At 41.1% G+C, this 21,555-nt stretch overlaps 1 protein-coding gene and 1 pseudogene across 1 annotated transcript; both read left to right on the forward strand.

Moving 5' to 3' along the window:
* Positions 1-7,950: 7,950 nt before the first annotated feature.
* Positions 7,951-20,528, forward strand: LOC146073463 (olfactory receptor 10A7-like). Its single transcript, XM_083180644.1, has 2 exons — positions 7,951-8,508; positions 19,593-20,528. The coding sequence occupies exons 1-2, from the start codon at positions 7,951-7,953 to the stop codon at positions 20,526-20,528; spliced, it is 1,494 nt and encodes a 497-aa protein (XP_083036770.1).
* LOC146076165 (5S ribosomal RNA) lies at positions 9,685-9,801 on the forward strand (annotated as a pseudogene).
* Positions 20,529-21,555: the final 1,027 nt, after the last annotated feature.

Below are 21,555 nucleotides of genomic sequence, written 5' to 3' on the forward strand. Positions count from 1 at the left end.
CAATTGCAGTGTAAAACTTAAGCAGCCAGTATTTACTCTGCACAGAAATAAAATAACTCACCCAAATATTACTCTCTCTCTCTGCCCCACCTGCAGTGCACATGGCTCTGTCCATTGAAGAAGGAGTTTGCTTTTGTAAACAAACCAGAGTCAGGCCCTTAATATAAACATCAAGGATTAAATGTAAATAAGATAAAACTATTTTATCCTAATAACAGTTTACACATTTCTAGACACATAGCATAAAACATCAACAGCATATACTGTAAATGTCCAAAAAAGTAATGTGCAGAATAGGTACACCTCTCTAGGGCAGGTGGCTTTTTTTCTGTCCTCCTCCATTGTTGCTACAATGTATTAGACAATTCTCCCCTGCTGGGTTCTAATGTAGCTGCTCAAACTATCTGCAACTGGCAATGGATACGGGTAGGCCTCTCTCCTGCCCTCTGTCCTGAGTGCATACGTGCATGTTAAGAGTGTTCACTTATCTGATTCTACCTTCTCTCCACTACAGTACCTCTATAAGTTGGAGTACCAGAAGGCTCAGGGGGGGGGGGGGGGTAGATGTATGAAGCAGTGATAAGGGAGGAGAAGTGATAATGTGCCTGTACTTCATCACCGGCCAATCAGCTCCTAACCATCCTTTTTAAACCATAACTTAACAGTCAGGAGCAGATTGGCCGGTTATAAAGCACCATGAATTTATAACTTCTCTCTTATCACTGCTTCATACATCTACCCCAGTCTTAGGTCCTCTGCTTTTCTCAATCAATCTCCTCTCTTGGCAAGTTAATCAACTCTTGGTTTTCGGTATCATCTTAAACCGATGATACTCAAAGTCAGTATTGTTCCGTGTCTCTGAATGTCTTTCTGCCATTTCATCTTGGATGTCATCTCGCCACTCAATATTTACAAAACAGAATTAATTATATTCCCACCAGCCAAGAACAGTTACCAACCTGAATCTACATCATTGTTGACAATGCAACAGTCTACACTACCTCACAAGCTCACTGCCTAAGGGTCATCTTCGACTCTGAACTGTCATTTGTTCCCCACTTTCAATCTGTCTCTAAATCTCTAAATCATGTTGCATGCATCTAAAACACAGATCCAAAAATGTCCCTTTCTTACACAAGACACTGCAAAAACTCTCAACCATGCACTCATTATCGAATGCATTGACTATTGCAATGGCCTCCTTACCAGTCTTCCTAAGAAAAGACTCTTACCACTTCAAGGCATGCTGAATGCAGCTGCAAGGCTTATCTTCCTGGCTAGATGTTCAATGTTTGCTGATCTACTCTGTCAGTCCCTCCAGTGGTTGCTTGTATATTACCGCATTCAAGATAACATACTTCTACTCACATACAAAACCATTTTCCTAACTATACCAGTCACTTGGAGTGATGAAAATGGGGATCCCTTGCCATGAGGACCCATTTTCCAGTGCCCACACCATGTGCACAGGCCTCAGAGATGCCACAGAATATGATGTCTGGATGTGTGGAGTGAATAGTGATTGTGAATTAGGTGACAAGGGCAGAGAGTAAGGAAGGGAGTTGGAGTAGGGGTTGGCAGATGAGGGACTTATAGTGTAATGTAAGAGCACTTGGATAAAAGATAGATGATTGATCATCTGTATTTAATAGAAAATAATTAGCAATGCCAGGATGTTTACACTGTTTTGCAGAATTAAAGGAAGTCCCCATGATGGTGATACTTCCCTGCCCTACCCTAGCAGTGAAACCAGCGGCAATCCTTATAAACTATATCTGCTATTCTCTCTTCTCCTCCATCTGATGTAGATGATGGGACTCAGCTTGATGACATCACTGCTGGGTCCAGTGGCTGGGAGCGGTTGGTTACAAGGGTAACATGAGTCCAACATGTTTTTGTGCCTCTGTGGGCTAAAACTAAACATGAACCAGTCAGCAAAGTTGTTTTTTTTGGTAGCTTTGTTAAAATTAAATTAAATTAAATTAAAAATTGGATTTTTTTTACTATAAATTCATCTTACTTGCACCCCTATGTGAATGGGACGCACAAGCAGTATATGTTGATTAAAATGATAAAATTGTAGTTTTATTTTTTTTTCCCCACAGGAAAGCAGTGTAACACAGCATTTTGTATGCAGATATAGCCACAGGTGCAAACAAAATATAGGCATGCCACATATAATTTTAATTATAAGAAGCTGATTGTGCAACCTATTGACATATTTATTTGAATAATACACATTTTAATAGGACAATTTCATGAAAATACACCTTTCTTACAGAGACATGCCACAGCATGACTAAAAGTGCGGTTTACTGTGATGGCAGAAAGAATATAGGAGGACATATCTTTAGTAGACAATGAGTGAATGGGGTGACAGATATCCCCCTCATCCACAAGTGATTCCCCTGATGTATGGGGGGATATCTGTTTCTCTTATGACAGTTTATTCATTAAGTTCATACAGTATGTTCAAATGTGAATTTCAGTAGCATGTATACAGTACATGCCCAACATATTAAAATCATCCCCTTAAGCCCAAAAGACAATTTTTTTTTTCCTTCTTTCTTTTTTCTTCTCTTATGTGTGGGATCAGGATTGCTAAAAGTATGCCAGAAGGGGGGTGGTATACAGGGAGGGGGTGGGATAACGGAAAGGGGAAGTTGTCTATGTGTTTTTTTTTTTGTTGTATTTTGAAAATTTGTCATTGCCTTGTTTATTGTATGATGAGTTAGATATACTAGAAATGATGGAATTAGCGATGTTTATTGTGTTGCAAAGGTGGCAACCACCAACATTAACTGAGAAGAGCGGCTGTGGTCGCAAAGAAAGTGTACAGCGCATGATGGTTAAAAATAAAATAAAATAAAAATATATATATATAATGAGTAATGATTAAGTTACTAACCTGGAACGTAAGGGGCATTAACGACAAAATTAAACGTTCTCTTGTCCTGAATCAGCTGAGGCACTTTAAGATCGACATTGCCTGTTTGATGGAAACCCACTTGGTAGGTGGGAAATTAATGTCATTAAAGAAATCGTGGGTGGGAAATGCCTTTCATGCACCGTACACATCCTCTTCAAGAGGGGTTTCAATGTTGGTCAGAAAATCTTTACTGTTCCATTGTAACGAAGTGATAATAGACCCGGGTGGACGCTACGTGTTTATGGACTGTACTATTGACGATAGACAATTGTTATTGATGGCAGTATACATACCACCGCCCTTTTCCTATGTGTTACTCATTAAGGCTTCCGAGTATGCAGCCAAGCAACCCCATGTACCCATCATCTGTCTGGGGGATTTCAACAATGTGTTGGATCCCCAGATGGATAGATGGAGAAGCTCGGTAGTGGGTCCACCAAGGGGTAACAAGGATTTTTTAAATTTCATACATGATCTAGGGTGGCTAGATATATGGAGGATCCGTAACCCTAATATAACACAGTTTTCATGTTATTCCGCATCACACCAGGCCTTCTCAAGAATTGATCTTATTAGTTATAGTTAGATATTATTAGTGTCTAGGAGCTTTTCGATGCAGGTTGATGGGATTAATTACAAACCCAGAGGGATTTCTGACCATTCCCCAATAATACTAGAATTTTCGGTAACCCAAGATAGAGGACAGAGCTTTTGGTCATTTATCCCAGGCTGGCTCCAATATATGACAACACAGGCTGAATTGTTTCCGACTCATTGGAGTGAGTTCTGGGATCAGAATCGGGGCTCCACTAGCAACGTAATACTGTGGGACGCCTTCAAGGCATTTGTTAGAGGAACCCTTAAGAAGTGCATTGGGGAAATTAAAAGAGATAGCAGAAATAAAATTTTAGAAAAAGAAGAAAAAAGCGTTGCATTGGAACTAAAATATCATACATTAAGAACTGAGACATGTAGACAAGAATGGTTAGCTGCTCAGGAAGCTTGGTTGGAACTATTAAGAGAAGAGAATGCAAGATTAATGTTTAAAAATAAGCAGATAAACTATCAACATTCAGATAGACCCGGTAAATACCTGGCGTACCTGGTGCAGACAGAAAAACCCCCCAATATAATTAATAGTATCCGGGACGAGTCGGGTAATTTAATAAGCACTGCTACCCAGATTGGAGAAGAATTTTTAAAATATTTTAGTCAACTGTATTACTCAAGACTGGATCATAGCCAGTCCGAAATTAGTAATTACATAGGTGGGATAAAGTTACCATCCCTTGATCTATCTGAATCAGATAGTATAGAAGGTCCAATAACCATAGAGGAAGTGAAGGACGCAATTAAAGCACTTCCGGGAGGTAAAGCAACAGGAATAGACGGAATCCCGGCGGAAATATATAAAAATCATATTGACTCCTTGGCTCCCAAGTTACTGGAAGTGCTACAATCCTGTTTTGAGAAAAACACCATTCCGCTCTCAACCACAGAGGCCAAAATAATACTTATATTAAAACCTGGTAAAGATAGCACTGAGAGAGACTCGTATAGACCTATCTCACTCCTGGCTTGTGAGGCAAAGGTCCTAGCCAAAATCCTTGCCGCTAGGATTAATAAATATATCTTTAAACTAATACACCCTGACCAATCCGGTTTCATGCCGGGGAAGTCAACCAGCTTGAATTTACGCAAGCTGTTTTCCCATTTACAGTTGCCAACGGAAAATTATATTGATCAAGTGGTGGTTTCCCTCGACACGATCAAAGCTTTTGACGCGGTAGAGTGGCCCTACTTATGGTCCGTTTTAAAAGCTTTTGGACTGGGTCCTAACCTGATAAAATTGATCTGACTCCTATATACTAACCCAAGAGCCCGGGTCTCTGTAAATGGCTGGACTTCTCCGGCATTTGAACTGACAAGAGGGACAAGACAGGGGTGCCCTCTATCCCCAGTCTTGTTTGCCCTGGCAATAGAGCCCTTGGAATGCATATTAAGGCAACACCCGAATATAGCTGGCTTCGAGCTGGGCAACAAAAGAGACGTTGTCTCCTTGTTTGCCGACGATTTGTTGGTATACCTGTCGGAATATGCTATATCCCTCCCCTTGGTATTAACATTAATAGAAGAATTCGGAGGTTACTCAGGAATTAGAATTAACTGGAAGAAATCAAACATCATCTCAGTTAAAAACTCTGGTGTTCCCCCCATAGCATATTCATCTTCCCTTAAATGGGTAACAACTTTTAAATATTTAGGGATATGGATCTCAAGCGATTCAAGGGAATTTATCTCCCTAAACATAGACCCACTAATGGAATATCTATGTAAAAAACTTAAAACCTGGAACAAGCTACCATTGACCGTAACTGGTCGCGTTAATTTATTAAAAATGTCAATCTTACCAAAATTTTCATACGTTATGCAACAATCCCCGGTATACCTACCTGATTCAATTTTTAGGAAGCTCAACAGTATACTATCAACATTTATCTGGAACAGCGCCCAACCAAAAATCCAGCTTAAAATACTTATGCGAGAGAAGGGAGTAGGTGGCTTAGGATTGCCCGACTTTAGGGGATACTATGTCTCAACCCAGTTGGCACAAATGAGAGCATGGATTGTTGATGGCCAGGGGGGAGAGTTAAAAAGCCCAAGATCCCCCCCTGATTAAGCAGGCCATAAAGTTATGGAAAGAAGCCAATAAAACCTGCAAACATGAATCTATAGACCCCGACCACCCACTGGGAGACCGACAGATGTTAGGGGAACTAAAAAAACTCCAACTTAGAGAAACTTGGGCAACCAGGGGAATTACAAAGTTGAGTCAACTGTATTATGCGGGAAGAGTTAAATCCTTCTCTCAACTACAAGACGAATATGACCTGCCACGTGCATATTTTTTCCGATATTTGCAGATGAGGAGTGCACTAGAGAGACAATTCCGGGGGACTCCTCCTATGTTTGGAGAATCTATACTCAAAACTTTTTTAAAACAACCTGAAAGAAAGAAAACAATATCTAGGATATATAAAATACTAGACAATGAAAAATCCCAGGATCAGCTAGAAAACCTTAGAATGAAATGGGAAACAGATGTGGGGAAGTTAGAGGAAGAGGACTGGAAGATTGCCATGTCCTCAATAACTATGTCCACTAACGCACTACGAGTACAACAAATCCAGCTCTTTATTTTCCACCGAGCATATCTATCAGCATCCAGAGTAGCAAAATTTGGGGGCAGGGCCTCGGGAAGATGCCCCAAGTGTAAAACAACCTTAGGCACATTTTTCCATCTACTTTGGGATTGCCAAATTGTCAAAGAATATTGGGAAAAAGTAATGAAGATCATGGTGGAAACAGGAATACCTAACAAATTATTAACTACAAAGGGATGTGTCTTAAATATAGTTGGGAAGGATACCATTGACTCGGCCCTTCGTAGGTATGCTATTGGAGTATGTTCTTTGGCCAAGGTCATAATTGCAAGAACTTGGATGGCCAAAAAAGGCCCCGAAATCCAAGAATGGATAGCTCTTGTCAATTATACAGTCAAAGAGGAAAATGTATTTTCATGAATAGAAACACTACAACAACTTATTATAAAATTTGGAGTGGCTGGTTAGCCTCAAGATATTGTAAATAGCACAAATATAAATCACTAAGTCACTACAATATAAATAGAATATAACACATGATCGGAAGATCGTAAACTCTAAAAGAAAACATTCTTCGTGTATATCAAATTTTTCCTTGTTATACAAATAAATTCTTTATAATTTTTTAACACTAAATGCAATAAGTTCACTAATATATATATACACTCAATTAATACAATTGCTGATATGGGTAACAGCGTAACAACTGTACCTATTTAATATTCCTGATTGACTGTAACTGACATACTGTTTATACCACCAATGGACTACCATTTGTGTATTAGCACTGTTGCACTAGCAACCTTGAACTGTAAAGTACTCTTTAGACCACCACCTACTGTCATAACCTCTTGCAATGCAATGTAATTTATTACAAGCGTAACTTAGCCACCCATGGCTCTTTTTCTATCTTAATCCGTTAATTTTTGTATAAAATCAATGTCCATCGTCTAAAATGCAATGATATTGATCCTTTTATTTATTTATTTATTTTCTCTTTTTTTTCTTTTCTTTTCTGCTTTAGTATGTCTTGTCCTTGTCCAATTTTTTTTTATATGAAATTGAAATTTATGATAAAGATTAAATTATAAAAAAAAAAAAAAAAAATTATCCCCTTGTGGTGGGATTTTCTGCTGACCAGGGCAGGTTTGTCCTGCCCCAGAAATACCTACCATGCACCTTAGGGGCAGCACCATGTCCTACCCCCTCCCCCTGTTGCTCACCACCAGCCAGTATTGACTCCCCAACCCGGATCACCGGAGTTCCCTGTCGCTGCCATCACAGTGTAAAGCAGCGATATTGCCTTGTTGGTGACTGATAATTGTCCTTTAGCTGGCAGCAGATATATAGAAAGGAGGCTCCCATAAAACAGTCAGGTGGGAGCTGCAGGTGGAGAAGGCTTTCTGTCTCCCGCGGATGGAGCAGATTTTTAGAATGCTGTTGATGATATACACATAAGAAACAATAATTTTTGCACAGATCATATGGTACTTATGTATTATCACGGCGCCCACTTTAACTACGTATGTTAACATACTGAAATCGCATCGCATGCCATACAATTATGACATGCGATGTGATTTTACCCTTCCTGCCCCGTGATATTCCCACCCCCTGGCACATCTGGCAGAATTTCATTCTGAGGGGATTTTGTGAGGAGATAAGAGGTGTATTAGAGAGCTGTAGTGATTTCGAGGTGTTTCAGTGATTTTTTAGAGGATTTTATCGATTTGAAGTGTTTCCTGCGATGGCAGCATCTTCTTCAGCATCTTCTGTGACTCTGTTCACACTGCCGCAGAGTGAGGAGGACGCGGATCACTTCTTACAGGAGCGTCACCTGCTGCCAGTGATGGCAACATGCAGCAATGGACACCCCATGAGGTTGTCCATGAAGGAATGTATGTGAAGGTGCCACATCAAGAACTGTCGGCAAAAGGTGAGCCTGAGAGCGGGCATGTCTTTCCGGGGTGCCGCTTGCAATTTGTCAAGTTGTTCTGGTTCATTTACTCCTGGGCAGAGGAGATGGCCTCCATTGAGTTCTGTGACAGGGAGCTGAACATGTCAAACAAGACTGTTGTCCTTTATAATGCCTGGATGCGGGAGGCATGTCAAATGGATTTGATGGTGCAGCCGCAGCGCCGCATTGGGGGCCTTGGACAAATAGTCGAAGTAGATGAAAGTCTATTTGTAAAAAGGCAAAGCAATGTGGGACGCATTTTACCCCAACAGTTGGTGTTTGGAGGAATCTCGCATGAGACGGGTCAATGCTTCATGACCCCAGTGCCGCAGCGGGACGCCAGCACTCTGGTGGCCGCAATAGACGCTAATATTGAGCCTGGAACAACAATTTTACTCGATTCTTGGCGGGCAGGAACTAGAACGGGCCGGATACCACCATGCGCGTGTAAATCACAAGTATAGCTTGGTCGATCCTGACACCGGAGTACACACGCAAACAATCAAGCGGCTTTGGGGATGTGCAAACTGGAGAAATAAACGCCATTGTGGTACTGCTCGCCACCACTTGGAATCGTACATGCAAGAGTTCATTTGCCGAAAATGCCTGGCGGGTGATTTCCAATCTTGAGGCCAAGAATTTGACATACATGTATCTTACAGTACACCACGTCACTGTGATCAAGCCCAATCGGGGCGAAACACGTGTCTTTGACGTCAGGGCATTTCCAGCCATCCGGAGCCCTCCCTCAGTCCTTCTCAGAACAGTGCGGCCGTTGCAGCTCAGACGGTGGGAGCACTCGCTGCACGGATTGTACTGCCGTGACTGGATCCCGCCGCTATATACCAAGGAATTCTGCACCTAATACATTGACTGTTTTTCACGTACAGACTCTGTGTCTGGTACGTGTCTGCATCGATACCGCTACTGAGAAGGACGCTTGCGCTTCACTATATGGGGCACTCCAAAACGAGTTACCCGCTATGGTAAAATCTAGCGCTATTTGATATACACAGGTTAGCCCTCTCTTACTATTGTTACCTAATCTGCTAATACTGTCATTTGCAGCTGCTCTTCCACTCCAAGTGGTGGGTAGTTGCTGTAAAATATCTCCATTACTTTACCTTCTATCTCTTCTGCATAATTTTGCTATTTATCGTTATAAGTGAATTTAGCGTTAATTGGCTATTTGACACTAACAGGTTAGCCCTTTTTTCACCATTGTGAACAGATCTGCTAAACTCTGTCAACTGCACACTAATTCTCTCTAAAAAATTCCATCGATATATGTTTTGATTTATATGCTATTATGTATGTTGCTGATAATAAGTCTATTGTGCACTGTGCACATACAATGATCCATGATTCATAAAGACCTCACTCATCCCTGCATGTGGTATTGTGCACAGTATTTCCAATTACTGGCGCAGTAATCACGAATCCATCAAAAATCCTGCAGTGGGTACATATATCGTTATTCTTGGAGCAATACCTTTTTCCTTTCTTATTTATTCCAATCTACTATCACCTCTCACCTGGACTCGCTCACTCTCTCATTCGCCTGGGTGACACCGGGGAAAAGCAGAAGTGACAACTGGCTCCTAGTCCCATTTGAGGCTCTCTCATCTGACGATATATACTGCCATACATCGCTGTGCCGCCTGATCCCATCCGAACTCAGCAGCTAAGCAGTGACTGGCTGGATCAGTACCTCTTGGGAGACCACCAGGGAATATCCAGTGCTGTATCAAACATCCAGACAGCAGAAGCAGCGAGTACATACGAAGAGCATTCCCCCTTCTTTTCTCATCTATTAACTCTGCTCTAACAATAGTAACGTAAACCTGTTACCCTTATAATTGTATACGGGTCAAATAATTGTTGTATACCATCCACTGAGGGTCTGGAGCAAGACTCAAAAAATATTAGAACCAACGCACCTTTGATGTGCACTGTATTAATATTACTTTGCCTTGCTCAAAATAAATTATTTACTGCCTGGTAAATTCCCTGCAAATCATTTTCGCCCACTTGACGGATATTGTATTACAATTTCGCTTTTCTCTGCATTGTGTATTAACTATTATAAATAAATCCCACAGTTTAATTCACATGCTGATTTGCATTTTAAAATTGTTCTTTGTATCAAAATTGACGTGTGCTTGTATGTATTTTAAGTGTAATCAATAAAGGTTAGATTTTATGTCACCCATCTGTACACCATCTTTTCACTATCTTAATATTTCAAGTGTGCCCCAAAAACCCTTTTGTTCTTCCTATGTCTCCTCAAAGACACCTACTTTAATTCAGTACACCAAGGTCATTCAGTGATCCATCTCAAGGTGTATCTATTTAAGATGGTTTTGAAGAACCAACTTTTTGACAGCTTCTGTGAGAGATGAATTAGAAATAAATAATTTGCTAAAGAATAAAACTGGAACATATTTCAATAAAAATAAGCATAGAAAAATGTAGAAAGCAGATACATGGTGCTAAATGGTTTAGTACCTTAAATTTATCAAATACATCAGACTCATCATATAAATTGTTATGAAATCAGAATCGGAATCAGCTTTATCGGACAGGTATTCTTGCATATACTAGGAATTTTTTTTTTTGATTTACAGTACAACAGCCATGAAGGTAGCCAAGTAAACAAGTGGGGGAAACATGTACAGACATTCAGATAGGTATACCATAAATGTCACAGTGTACATTACAGGCAGATAAAAGACTAGTCATTCAACCAAATGTCACCTATTGAGGAAATAAGTTTTTGAGGCTGCTGTTGGACCTGGTGTGAATGGCCCTGTATTGTCTTCCTGATGGCACCAGGTTGAGTGTGCCATGGCCATGATGTACAGTATCTGGTCCTTAACTATATTTATTGCCTGATTTTTAACATATTTTTAACAGTGGACATACAGTGGACATACACAGGTCATGGACAGGGGATAATTCTACCAGGAACCAACCTAGAATGTGTAGCAGCATAATTTTCAAGTCTGATCTTCTCTGCAGGGGCAGATGTGCTCCCAGGCTGACTACTGCATTCTTTGCTATGTCTATGGTCTCGTGATGTATCATTATTGCTGGGGAACTCCAGTAAAGTGCATATGTGGCTTCTTTTTTAGTTTATAGGTTTGGATTTACGTGAATGTGACTTCACATTGGTGAATAAGCTCACGTTGAACACAACGAACCACTACAGTATCCGGTCTATTCAAACTACTCCAGCGTATACGATAATTTTTTTTCCTGATTCCAAAGCCTTACACATTATTTCCAAAGGGCACCTACAGTTCAATGGCCTGTTATTTCTAAGCATAAAAAGCCTATTCCACATTGCCAAGGTTTGTAGTAATGATCAGGTGGTCCATTAGACTCCAGTGGTACAATTATGAAAGCTTCAAGCAATGGAATGTGGTGGTAACAGGTGACATCATGTCCCCAATGTGCCAAAAATCTTAACCGTATCAGAAGCGGAAAACAAAACAAAATACTCACAAAAAAATTGTTTTAATGTAGCATGGTCAAAACAAACAGAGATCATACACCACATAGGGCCTTATTCTGGTTCACTTTTAGAGGCAAATTCCTTCTCAAATGGACAAAACCATGTGCACTACAGGGGGGAAGATGTATCATGTTCATAGAGAATTAGATTTGGGTGAGGTTTTTCTTCAAAGCCATCTCGACCCTTTGAGTGTGTCAATCTAAGGCATGTTGACTTTCCGTGGTTGACCTAATGCTTGTCGTCCTTCACGTGATTGACCTAGTCACCGTATACCATTAGAAGGTCAAGCCCAGCATCTTTATCAGGACACCCGTAGGACCCTGGGTGTTCCCCTTCTACCACCCCCTGTTCACCCCCTTCCCTCCCCTTACTGAGTCACCAAAGCCATTGACTGCTGGGGATTTCACATACGCATATGCGTGCATGTGCAAACCCCAAATATCAGGGATGAATTAGGCCCATAACAAATGGGTCTGAATCGGCCCAAAAGTACAATGGTAGGGCAATGGGACCATGAGCCTTTAGCCCACCTATTACCACAATAGGTGTAAAAAATACAACACAATTTATTTGGGGTTACAGGTGATAACCTTGGGATAGTACAATAGAGAGGCAGCAGCGTGCCAGAAGGGGTCATCTCCTATAACTCTATAGCTGCGTATTATCACACTCTAGGTTGAACTTCCTCAGGTGGAAAAATATATTTGTCATCCTCTAAGAGAAAGACTTCAAATGAAAAAAATTCAAAAACTCCAGGAATCTTGCAGTAACCCACTTATAATTATCAATATAAAAAGAATGGGTATGGGTGATTGGGTCGACAAACATTGAGTTGACCACTGAAGGTCAACAGGCCTTAGGGGGAGCTTGCAGGTGACAGCCCAGGAATACAACTAATTTATTCCACGCTTGTTAGCTATCACCCATCCCGATATACTGGAGGTTATTCTGGTTGACATGCAAATTTGCAGCTTTGCTTGTCATTAAAGCACCGCCCGCACAAAACTATAGGCCTGCTGTTGATAGGCTGAGAGAGAGCACTCTCAGCCAATCAGAGGCAGGCATATCTTTATCTGCTGCTGCTGTCCGCTCAGCACTTCGCATACACTTTGGCCATCCACAGTGTCCGTGCTGAGAGGACAGCAGCAGTCCCAGTGTGATGCTGCACCCACAGCCCCCGGGTGATTCACGCAGCCCAGACCACATGCTGCCCTCCCCTTCACATAGGTGTGTGCCAGCGGTGCTAAACCTCTGGCACACACCTACGGATTGGACCAACACATCATGGGTGCTAATAAGATAACAAGATGTGCCGCTGATTGATATTATCTGACAAATTGAACCTGCGGCACACGGGACAGCGCATTGGGTCGGATGGCATGTCAAATACATGCAATTTGGGCTGAATTTTGGGCCAATGCATGGGAAACATGCCAAATCGGCCCAAATCACAGTTTATGGGCACCTTTAGCAACCCCCTCTTACTCACCCGGCATCAAAGAACAGTCTTTGTAACTAATGTCTTATTATCTCTGTCTGCTAATGCTCTTAGTAGAGAGTGAATATGTTTTATAATGCCCCTTTCACACCAGCCAAAATTCCTGGGTTGGCCCGGGAACAACCCACGACTAGCCCACGAGGGTTGCTCCGGCGACCAGCCTGGGTTACTGGCTATTGTGAAAGCTACTGAGTCCTGTGGTCCGGGCAGCAGGAGGCAGTCAGTGATGTCCAGGCAGCGGGCAGTGGGGTGCAGGCAGCAGGTGGCGGGCAGCGGGGTCCAGACTGCGTTGATCCGGGCCGTGACGGCTGGGAGCTTGTACCACTATTTGCCAGGAAGTATTTAAGCATAGAAACAAACTAGACATAAAATATGGGTTGCGCATGAAACAGCCTCTCAACTTCGCACAGTATGAAATTGTACTACCAACTACAATCTACCTTAAATTAGTTTTCAAATGTAGGCAAGCATGGGTTAATAATAATAATAATAATAATAATAATAATAATAATAATAATAATGATATTTATATAGCACTTTTCTCGCAATAGTGTTAAATTAATGTCAATGTTGATCTTAAAGCCTAATGAAATTCTTTTTTCTTTTTCATACATAAGTATACATGCTGTAAATAGTAAATCTCTACGGGGAAAAAAAATATTGCAATTTAGAATAATTACTTGCAACAGAAGCCATCATTGAATTCTCTGTTGAATCACAACATCCCTGTAATACAGTATAAAATGATGCTATTGTTAAGCTGATGATCCACAGCATTTATACTGTAACACTTTGTACACCATGACAGAGCTGTGTGACATTTTTGGAGTGACCAGAGGAAACCCACTCAATTATGCCCACGATGTTGCTATTTTTCTACATAACTTATTGTACTCTATAGCCGAGTTGTATGATATCATTTAGCTTATTTCAAACAAAGTTTAACAGATATCAAAAACATCAATATTAATAGACATGGACTTGCAAAAAATGTCGGGTTTATCTGAGGTGAGCAATGTTATTTATTATAGGAATTGGCACAACAAATTTTTCTCCCGGGTAACACAGTAACCATAGGGTTTTACAATACAATCTATGTTTCCTTCTTCTCCTAAACAGGATTCACTGCACATCGTCAAAATTCTCATTGAATACTGCCCACAATATACACTTTAAATCACCATGGACATTGACCTCTTCCTCTGCTTTATTTATTTAACATTTCTTATATAGCGCAGCAGATTCAGTTACAGTGTCTTATATAGCACAGCAGATTCCGTTACAGTGTCTTATATAGTGCAGCAGATTCCGTTACAGTGTCTTATATAGCGCAGCAGATTCAGTTACAGCGTCTTATATAGCGCAGCAGATTCCGTTGCAGTGTCTTATATAGCGCAGCAGATTCCATTACAGCGTCTTATATAGTGCAGCAGATTCCGATTCCATTACAGTTTCTTATATAGCGCAGCAGATTACGTTACAGTGTCTTATAAAGCGCAGAAGATTCCTTTACAATTTCTTATATAGCGCAGCAGATTCCATTGCGCTTTACAATTGTAAACAGATATAAAACAAACTGGGTAGCAACAGATGGACTTAGAAGAAGAGGGCCCTGCTCACAAGCTTACAATCTATCTTCTAGAAGGACTATCCCAGTCACCAGAGCTAACTCCAAAAATTGTTGGGCCCAGGATTGACAAATTGGAAGAACAGATAAAAGATAGCCCTAGGAACAGATATAAATGAAAATTAAAGCCAGTCGAAATATGTTCAATAAAATTCAATTCAGTCAATCAATTTAGTCAATATACATAAAATGTATTTAGCAATACATTACATAAAATACATTAATAAGTGCAATGATATGTACAGGCCGATACAAAAAAAAAAGAAATAATAAAAAACAAAAATAGGAAATGTGCACAATGAAAAAGTTGCAAAATAGAAAATTCTAACTTTTTTTAAAAAAAATGTGCAAAGAGAGTATTGTAAACACCAATAAGCGCTACTTCTAAGACAAAGTGAAACCATATGTTTGGAATTGAATATAATACATAACTTTAGGCAGTGTTGATTGCCCCTGCTTGCATCATAATTATAAGTATTCCTCTCCTTAGCTCTGAAAGAAATAATCTCCACAAACCCCCACAAATTTGGAGTTTTTTTGGGGGGATAAAGAATAACGGTACTGCTTTCCTAGCACGGCGCCCGTCTCACTGATGGTATGCCTTACTTAAGGCATACAATCAATACAATTGAAACGATTTTTTAATCGTATGGATCTCATCTTATGCATCTCATGGATCTTATGCATCCATAAGATGCATGAGATCCATGAGATCCATGAGATAAAAAATCGGGAGCCCCCAATAACCATGGGGGGGCCATTTCACCCATGAAGGGTGGGTTAGCAATTCAAATTGTGGTTTTGGGGGCTTTTTACATTGGAATAAATGTAACATTGGGTGTCAGGGACCATTTCACATTGATTCCAATGTAATAATCTCGTTGATCGCGTCGATTGCATCATCTCATGCATCTTAGGCCGCACAAACACATAAGATGCATGAGATGCTTGCAATGTAAAAATCTCGTCAATCTCGTCCATCGCGTCGATTGCATCATCTCATGCATCTTATGCCGCACAAACACATAAGATGCATGAGATGCTTGAGATATCAGCCCCACACATACAATCTAGATCGTGGGCGCCATGCTAGAAAAGCAGTACCAGAATAACAACAATTGGTGCAGTAGGTTTTGAAGCAGAGGGAGGAAATTTTTATTCAATTATATGCACTCACAAGTATGCGGTGTATCAACGCATATAAAGAAAACTCCAAATGGCATGAACAGCTGGGCTTTTTACCAAGGTATATCCCTTTAATCCAATAACGATGCCTCTGTAATCAAATCAATCTCCACGACAACCAAACCCGATGACAAAGAAAATTGGTGCAATACTTCTTAAAAGTATAACAGATATTTATTTTTTTAAAATACACTCACAAAAGGAGACTTGGTAAAAAGCAGTATACAAAAAATCCACCAGGCAAATGCTGCTAGGCTATTCCAGTAGAGGATCTCTCACCCACGATGGTAACCAGGGGAGGCAAATGGAATCCAGGCGCCGGCTCAAGGACCCAATGTCCAAATACAGGAGAAGCTGGGCAGCAAGTCTGTGGTAAACAGGTCACACACTTAACGCGTTTCGGACATTAAGTCTTTGATCTCCACCGCATCCCAATAAAAAACATTGGGTTTGGTTGTTGTGGAGATCGATTTGATTACAGAGGCATCGCTATTGGATTAAAGGGATATACCTTGGTGAAAAGCCCAGCTGTTTATGCCATTTGGAGTTTTCTTTATATGCGTTGATACACCACATACTTGTGAGTGCATATAATTGAATAAAAATTTCCTCCCTCTGCTTCAAAACCTACTGCACCAATTGTTGTTATTCTTTCTCCCAAAAAAAACCTCCAAATTTGTGGGGGTTTGTGGAGATTATTTCTTTCAGAGCTAAAGAGAGGAATACTTATAATTATGAAGCAAGAAGGGGCAATCAACACTGCCTAAAGTTATGTATTATATTCAATTCCAAACATATGGTTTCACTTTGTCTTGGAAGTAGAGCTTATTGGTGTTTACAATACTCTCTTTGCACATTCGTTTATATCATTGGTGATTGACAAACACTGATTTTTGTAGATATCTGAGCTGCACAACTTCCTCTGCGCTTGAGTTCTGGAAACACTTATTGTTAAGTTTTTTTTTTAAAAAGCACAACTCATAATCCACTAATGATAATTTATTCGGTTAGTAGGTGTAAACTGTTATTTATTTTTTAGTTGGATTAGTGCACATGCAGTCAATTGTGGATGGTAACAGTCAATGATTAACAGTGTGGCATACTTTATAATCTGTGATAGTTACCAATTCTCCAATAAGAGTTGTAGTAAACGGAGTACAGTCAAAGGAGGGAAAGGTTACAAGTGGAGTACCCCAGGGATCTGTACTTGGACCGGTGCTTTTTAATATCTTTATTGGTGATATTGCAAATGGAATTGAGGGTAAAATGTGCCTTTTTGCAGATGACACAAAGGAATGCAACAGGGTAGACACACCAGGAGGGGTAAAACAAATGATTGAGGATCTAGGTAGATTAGAGAAATGGTCAAGAGAATGGCAACTACAGTTTAATGCCAAAAAATGCAAAATCATGCACTTGGGTCTCAGAAATCCAGACTCAATATAGTATAAATGGCACTATAATGGAAACTACTGAGGAAGAGAGGGATCTAGGTGTCACTATTTCAGGGGACTTAAAAGCAGGTAGGCAATGTAACAAAGCAATGAAGAAGGCAAGTCAGATGCTTGGTTGCATAGGGAGAGGTATCAGCAGTAGAAAGAAAGAAGTAATAATGCCACTGTATAGGTCATTGGTACGACAACACCTAGAGTATTGTGTTCAGTTCTGGAGGCCATATCTCCAGAATGATATAAATACATTAGAGATTGTACAAAGAAGAGCAACTAAAATGGTTCATGGCCTACATCACAAAACGTACCAGGAAAGACTAAAAGATCTTAATATGTATACTTTAGAGCAGAGAAGGGAAAGGGGGGACATGATAGAAACTTTCAAATATATCAAGGGTTTTAACAAGGTACTGGTGGGAGACATTCTTCACAGAAAGAGGAGCAACAGAACACGAGGACATGCACTGAAACTAGAGGGAGGAAGATTCAGGGGAAATGTGAGGAAGAATTTTTTTATCAGAAAGAGTAGTAGATAAGTGGAATAGCCTACCATCAGAGGTGGTAGAGGCAAATACAGTAGTACAATTTAAACATGCTTGGGATAAGCATATTGATATCCTTACAAAAAAATAAGGATCAAATATGGTTTGAGGTAACATGTTTAAAAAAAGGGGCAGACTAGATGGGCCAAGTGGTTCTTATCTGCCGTCACATTCTATGTTTCTATGGATCGCATGCAGGGAAAATGGAACTCAAATATTAGCTGCAGCGAGCTATATAGATACTTAGTTTATATCCCTGATTACCTGGATAGTTAGAGACCATATAAGTAAAAAAATAAAAAATTTCCCTCAGCTCACTGAATGACATTAGTAACCAATCTTGAACACTTCAGACATACATCAAAATGTAATGGGGTGTCACAGTAGAGCCACCCAGGTGGTTTTAGTGCGGCATGCCCCTACATTCTATTAACACTTAGCACATTTTTTTATTTTACTTACTTAAGCCGTGTACACATGGGGGCGATACAGATGGGGTAGGTCCCATCTTGGCAGGGGATGGCGCTGGCGTCGCCAGCCGCCATCCCCCGCCAGCGCCATGTTGATGGTGAGAAGGGGACGTGCGCGCACGAGAGGCGTGCGCGTCCCCTTCCGACGGCGCTTTCATCCGTTTCCCCGGGTCCCCGCCGGCTTGCCGGCGGTAACCCGGGGTCCCCGCCGCCTGCCCGCATCCCCCCTAACCCCCCCTAACCCTGTCCGTCTCCCTGAGGCGGAGACGGACAGGGTTTCCGTTGCGCTGGCGACGGAGACTGAGACGCGCGTGAGACGCACGCGCGTCTCAGTGTATTCGCTGGCGCGGCTGCTGGCGGGTCGCCAGCGCAGACGTTCTGGCGATCCGCCAGCCAGGATGGGACCTGCCCCATCTGTATATTGCTCATTGTCTCCTTTTCATCAGCGACCAGAGGTGGAAATTATAGGCAATTAGCAAGACATCCCCAATAAAGGAGTTGTTCTGCAGGTGGTGACCACAGACCACTTCTCAGCTCCTGTGCTTTCAGGCTGATGTTTTGGCCACTTTTGAAAGTTGGCGGTGCTCTCACTGTAGTGGTAGCATGAGACGGAGTCTACAGCCCACACAAGTGGCTCAGGTAGCGCAGCTCATCCAGGATGGCACATCAGTGTGAGCTGTGGCAAGAAGGTTTGTTGTGTATGTCAGCATAGTGTCCAGAGCATGGAGGCGCTACCAGGAGACAGGCCAGTACATCAGGAGATGTGGAGGAGGCCATAGGAGGGCAACAACCCAGCAGCAGGACCGCTACCTTCGCCTTTGTGCAAGGAGTAACAGGAGGTGCACTGCCAAATGACCTCCAGCAGGCCACAAATATGCATGTGTCTACTCAAACGGTCACAAACAGACTCCATGAGGGTGGTATGAGGTCCCAACGTCCACAGTTGGGGGTTGTGCTTACAGCAAACATTGTGCAGCATGTTTAGCATTTGCCAGAGAACACCAAAATTGGCAAATTCACCACTGGTGCTCTTCACAGGTGAAAGCAGATTTACAATGAGCACGTGACAGGCGTGATAGAGTCTGGAGATGCCAAGGAGAACGTTCTGCTGCCTGCAACATCCTCCAGCATGACCGGTTTGGCAGTGGGTCAGTAATGTTGTGGGGTGGCATTTCTTTGCAGATCTATTGTTTACATATGTATTACTGTACTTACTGTACCATTAATCTGGAACTGTGTTTCCTTTCCCCAGGAATCACACACAAACAATATCACATCGGTGATAATTCTGGGTTTTCCAAATCTTCAAATTGCAAAAATTCCAGTTTTCATCCTACTGCTCATCGTTTACTCTGTGACCATTCCAGGAAACCTCCTAATCATGGCTTTATTTCTACTGAGCAGCAGCCTTCAGACCCCCATGTACTTCTTCATTACACAGCTATCATTGTGTGACATCATACTGGCCACAGATATTCTCCCTAACCTGCTGCACATTGTGCTGTATGACGGATGTGTTATGTCACTTATTGGCTGCATCGTTCAGTTTTATTTCTTTGTCACATCAGAGACCTCTGAGTGTCTTCTTCTGTCGGTAATGTCCTATGATCGCTATCTGGCCATCTGTGACCCATTGCGGTATCATTCTATAATAAATTACATGTTTTGCGTGAAATCTGTTATTATTATTTGGATAGTGAGTTTTCTGCTGATGTTAATCAACTCTGCTTCTATGTGTAATTTGTATTTCTGTGGTCCAAATGTCATTGACCATTTCTACTGTGACTTTGAACCCTTACTGCAACTTTCCTGTTCTGATACCTCCATAATTCATATCCAAACCTTCATATCTATTTTTTTAGTCATTATCTGTCCCTTTATAATAATTGTGATGTCATATGTATACATTGTCTTCACTATTCTTAAAATATCATCATTTACTGGAAGACAGAAGGCCTTCTCCACCTGCAGCTCCCATCTCATGGTGGTTTCCATATTTTATGGGACCTTAATCATTGTTTATGTGTTTCCTTCAAATAAGTTTTGGTTAATCAGCAAGATACTGGCTCTGTTTTACACTGTGATGACTCCTTTGTTAAATCCAATGATATATACTTTCAGAAACAAAGAATTTAAGGAAGCCCTGTATAAAATAAAACAGAATCATTCAGGCATTGCAAGTTTATGAAGTGTTTGTTCAAGAAACTCAACCAACTAGTTTGAAGGACATTGCTTAATAAATGATACAATAATAAAATATTGTAATTTAAATGCTTTATCATTAGGAATATCTCTGGATACTTCTGCCTGACATCAACAGATGAAATATAAACATGGCTGAGGGTGTTTAGAGTAAGCATCTCACCAGCACACAAAAACAGCCAATGGAACCCACAGGAAATTTGTATGTTTACGATGGGATCAATTCAGCATAACAGCATTTGGTATGCCGGCAGTTGGAAAACCAAAGCCAGAATCCTAACACTGGTCAAAACATCAGCAGTGGAACTCAGACACATCTCACAATTCCACCGACAGAATCCCTAATGTTAGTATCCCAAACGTAAGTATGCCGGAGCTGGTTAGGATTATATAGGGCAGGTTAGGCTTAGGAAAAAGAGAGAAACAGTCATGGTTAGGCTGTAAAGGGGAAGTGGGTTTGGGGGTAGCAGATGAGTGTTAGAATACTTACAGTACCTACAGTATCATACTGTACCTTACCTTGGAATACCAGTAGCGGTCTTCTGTCCACCAGTATCTCAAGTGTTGGCATCCCATTCCCAAATATGATAGATTGTCCTCCACATTTTGTTCAGTTTTATAATGATTTTCCATTTTGAGATGGGTTTACAGTTTTCCTTCTATTATCAATGGCAGTAGGGCCTCAAACCTTTAGTATGTCCTTTTAGAACCAAACATTAACACTCTGTGAAGTTTTTGTCTAAATCCATTCTGTGGAAGGCCCAAAACATTGTCGCAAGTTCTGGCCAGTGTATACAAATGGGATGTCTGATCAGGAGCTTAACTCCTTAGTATGACTTCTGGGACACAATATTGTGAATCCATCCAGTGGAAGCCTCACAACAGGCGGCCTTGGTCAAAGAACTGTACACCAACAGCAGATTGGCAGGACAAGGATACAAGGATGGCGTTCCAACAGCAATGATGAACATGGCTACATCTGTATGTGCTATAAAATGTGTATGTATATATAT

The sequence above is a fragment of the Crinia signifera genome, chromosome 4 (genome assembly GCF_055691185.1).
Source record: "Crinia signifera chromosome 4, ASM5569118v1, whole genome shotgun sequence".
Taxonomy (NCBI): domain Eukaryota; kingdom Metazoa; phylum Chordata; class Amphibia; order Anura; family Myobatrachidae; genus Crinia; species Crinia signifera.

Excerpts from the sequence above, each read along its gene's own strand:
- LOC146073463 (XM_083180644.1), top strand. The coding sequence starts at position 7,951 with ATGCAGCAATGGACACCCCATGAGGTTGTCCATGAAGGAATGTATGTG. Across the intron at positions 8,509-19,592 it reads CATGCGCGTGTAAATCACAA|GAATCACACACAAACAATAT; the intron begins GTATAGCTTGGT and ends TCCTTTCCCCAG.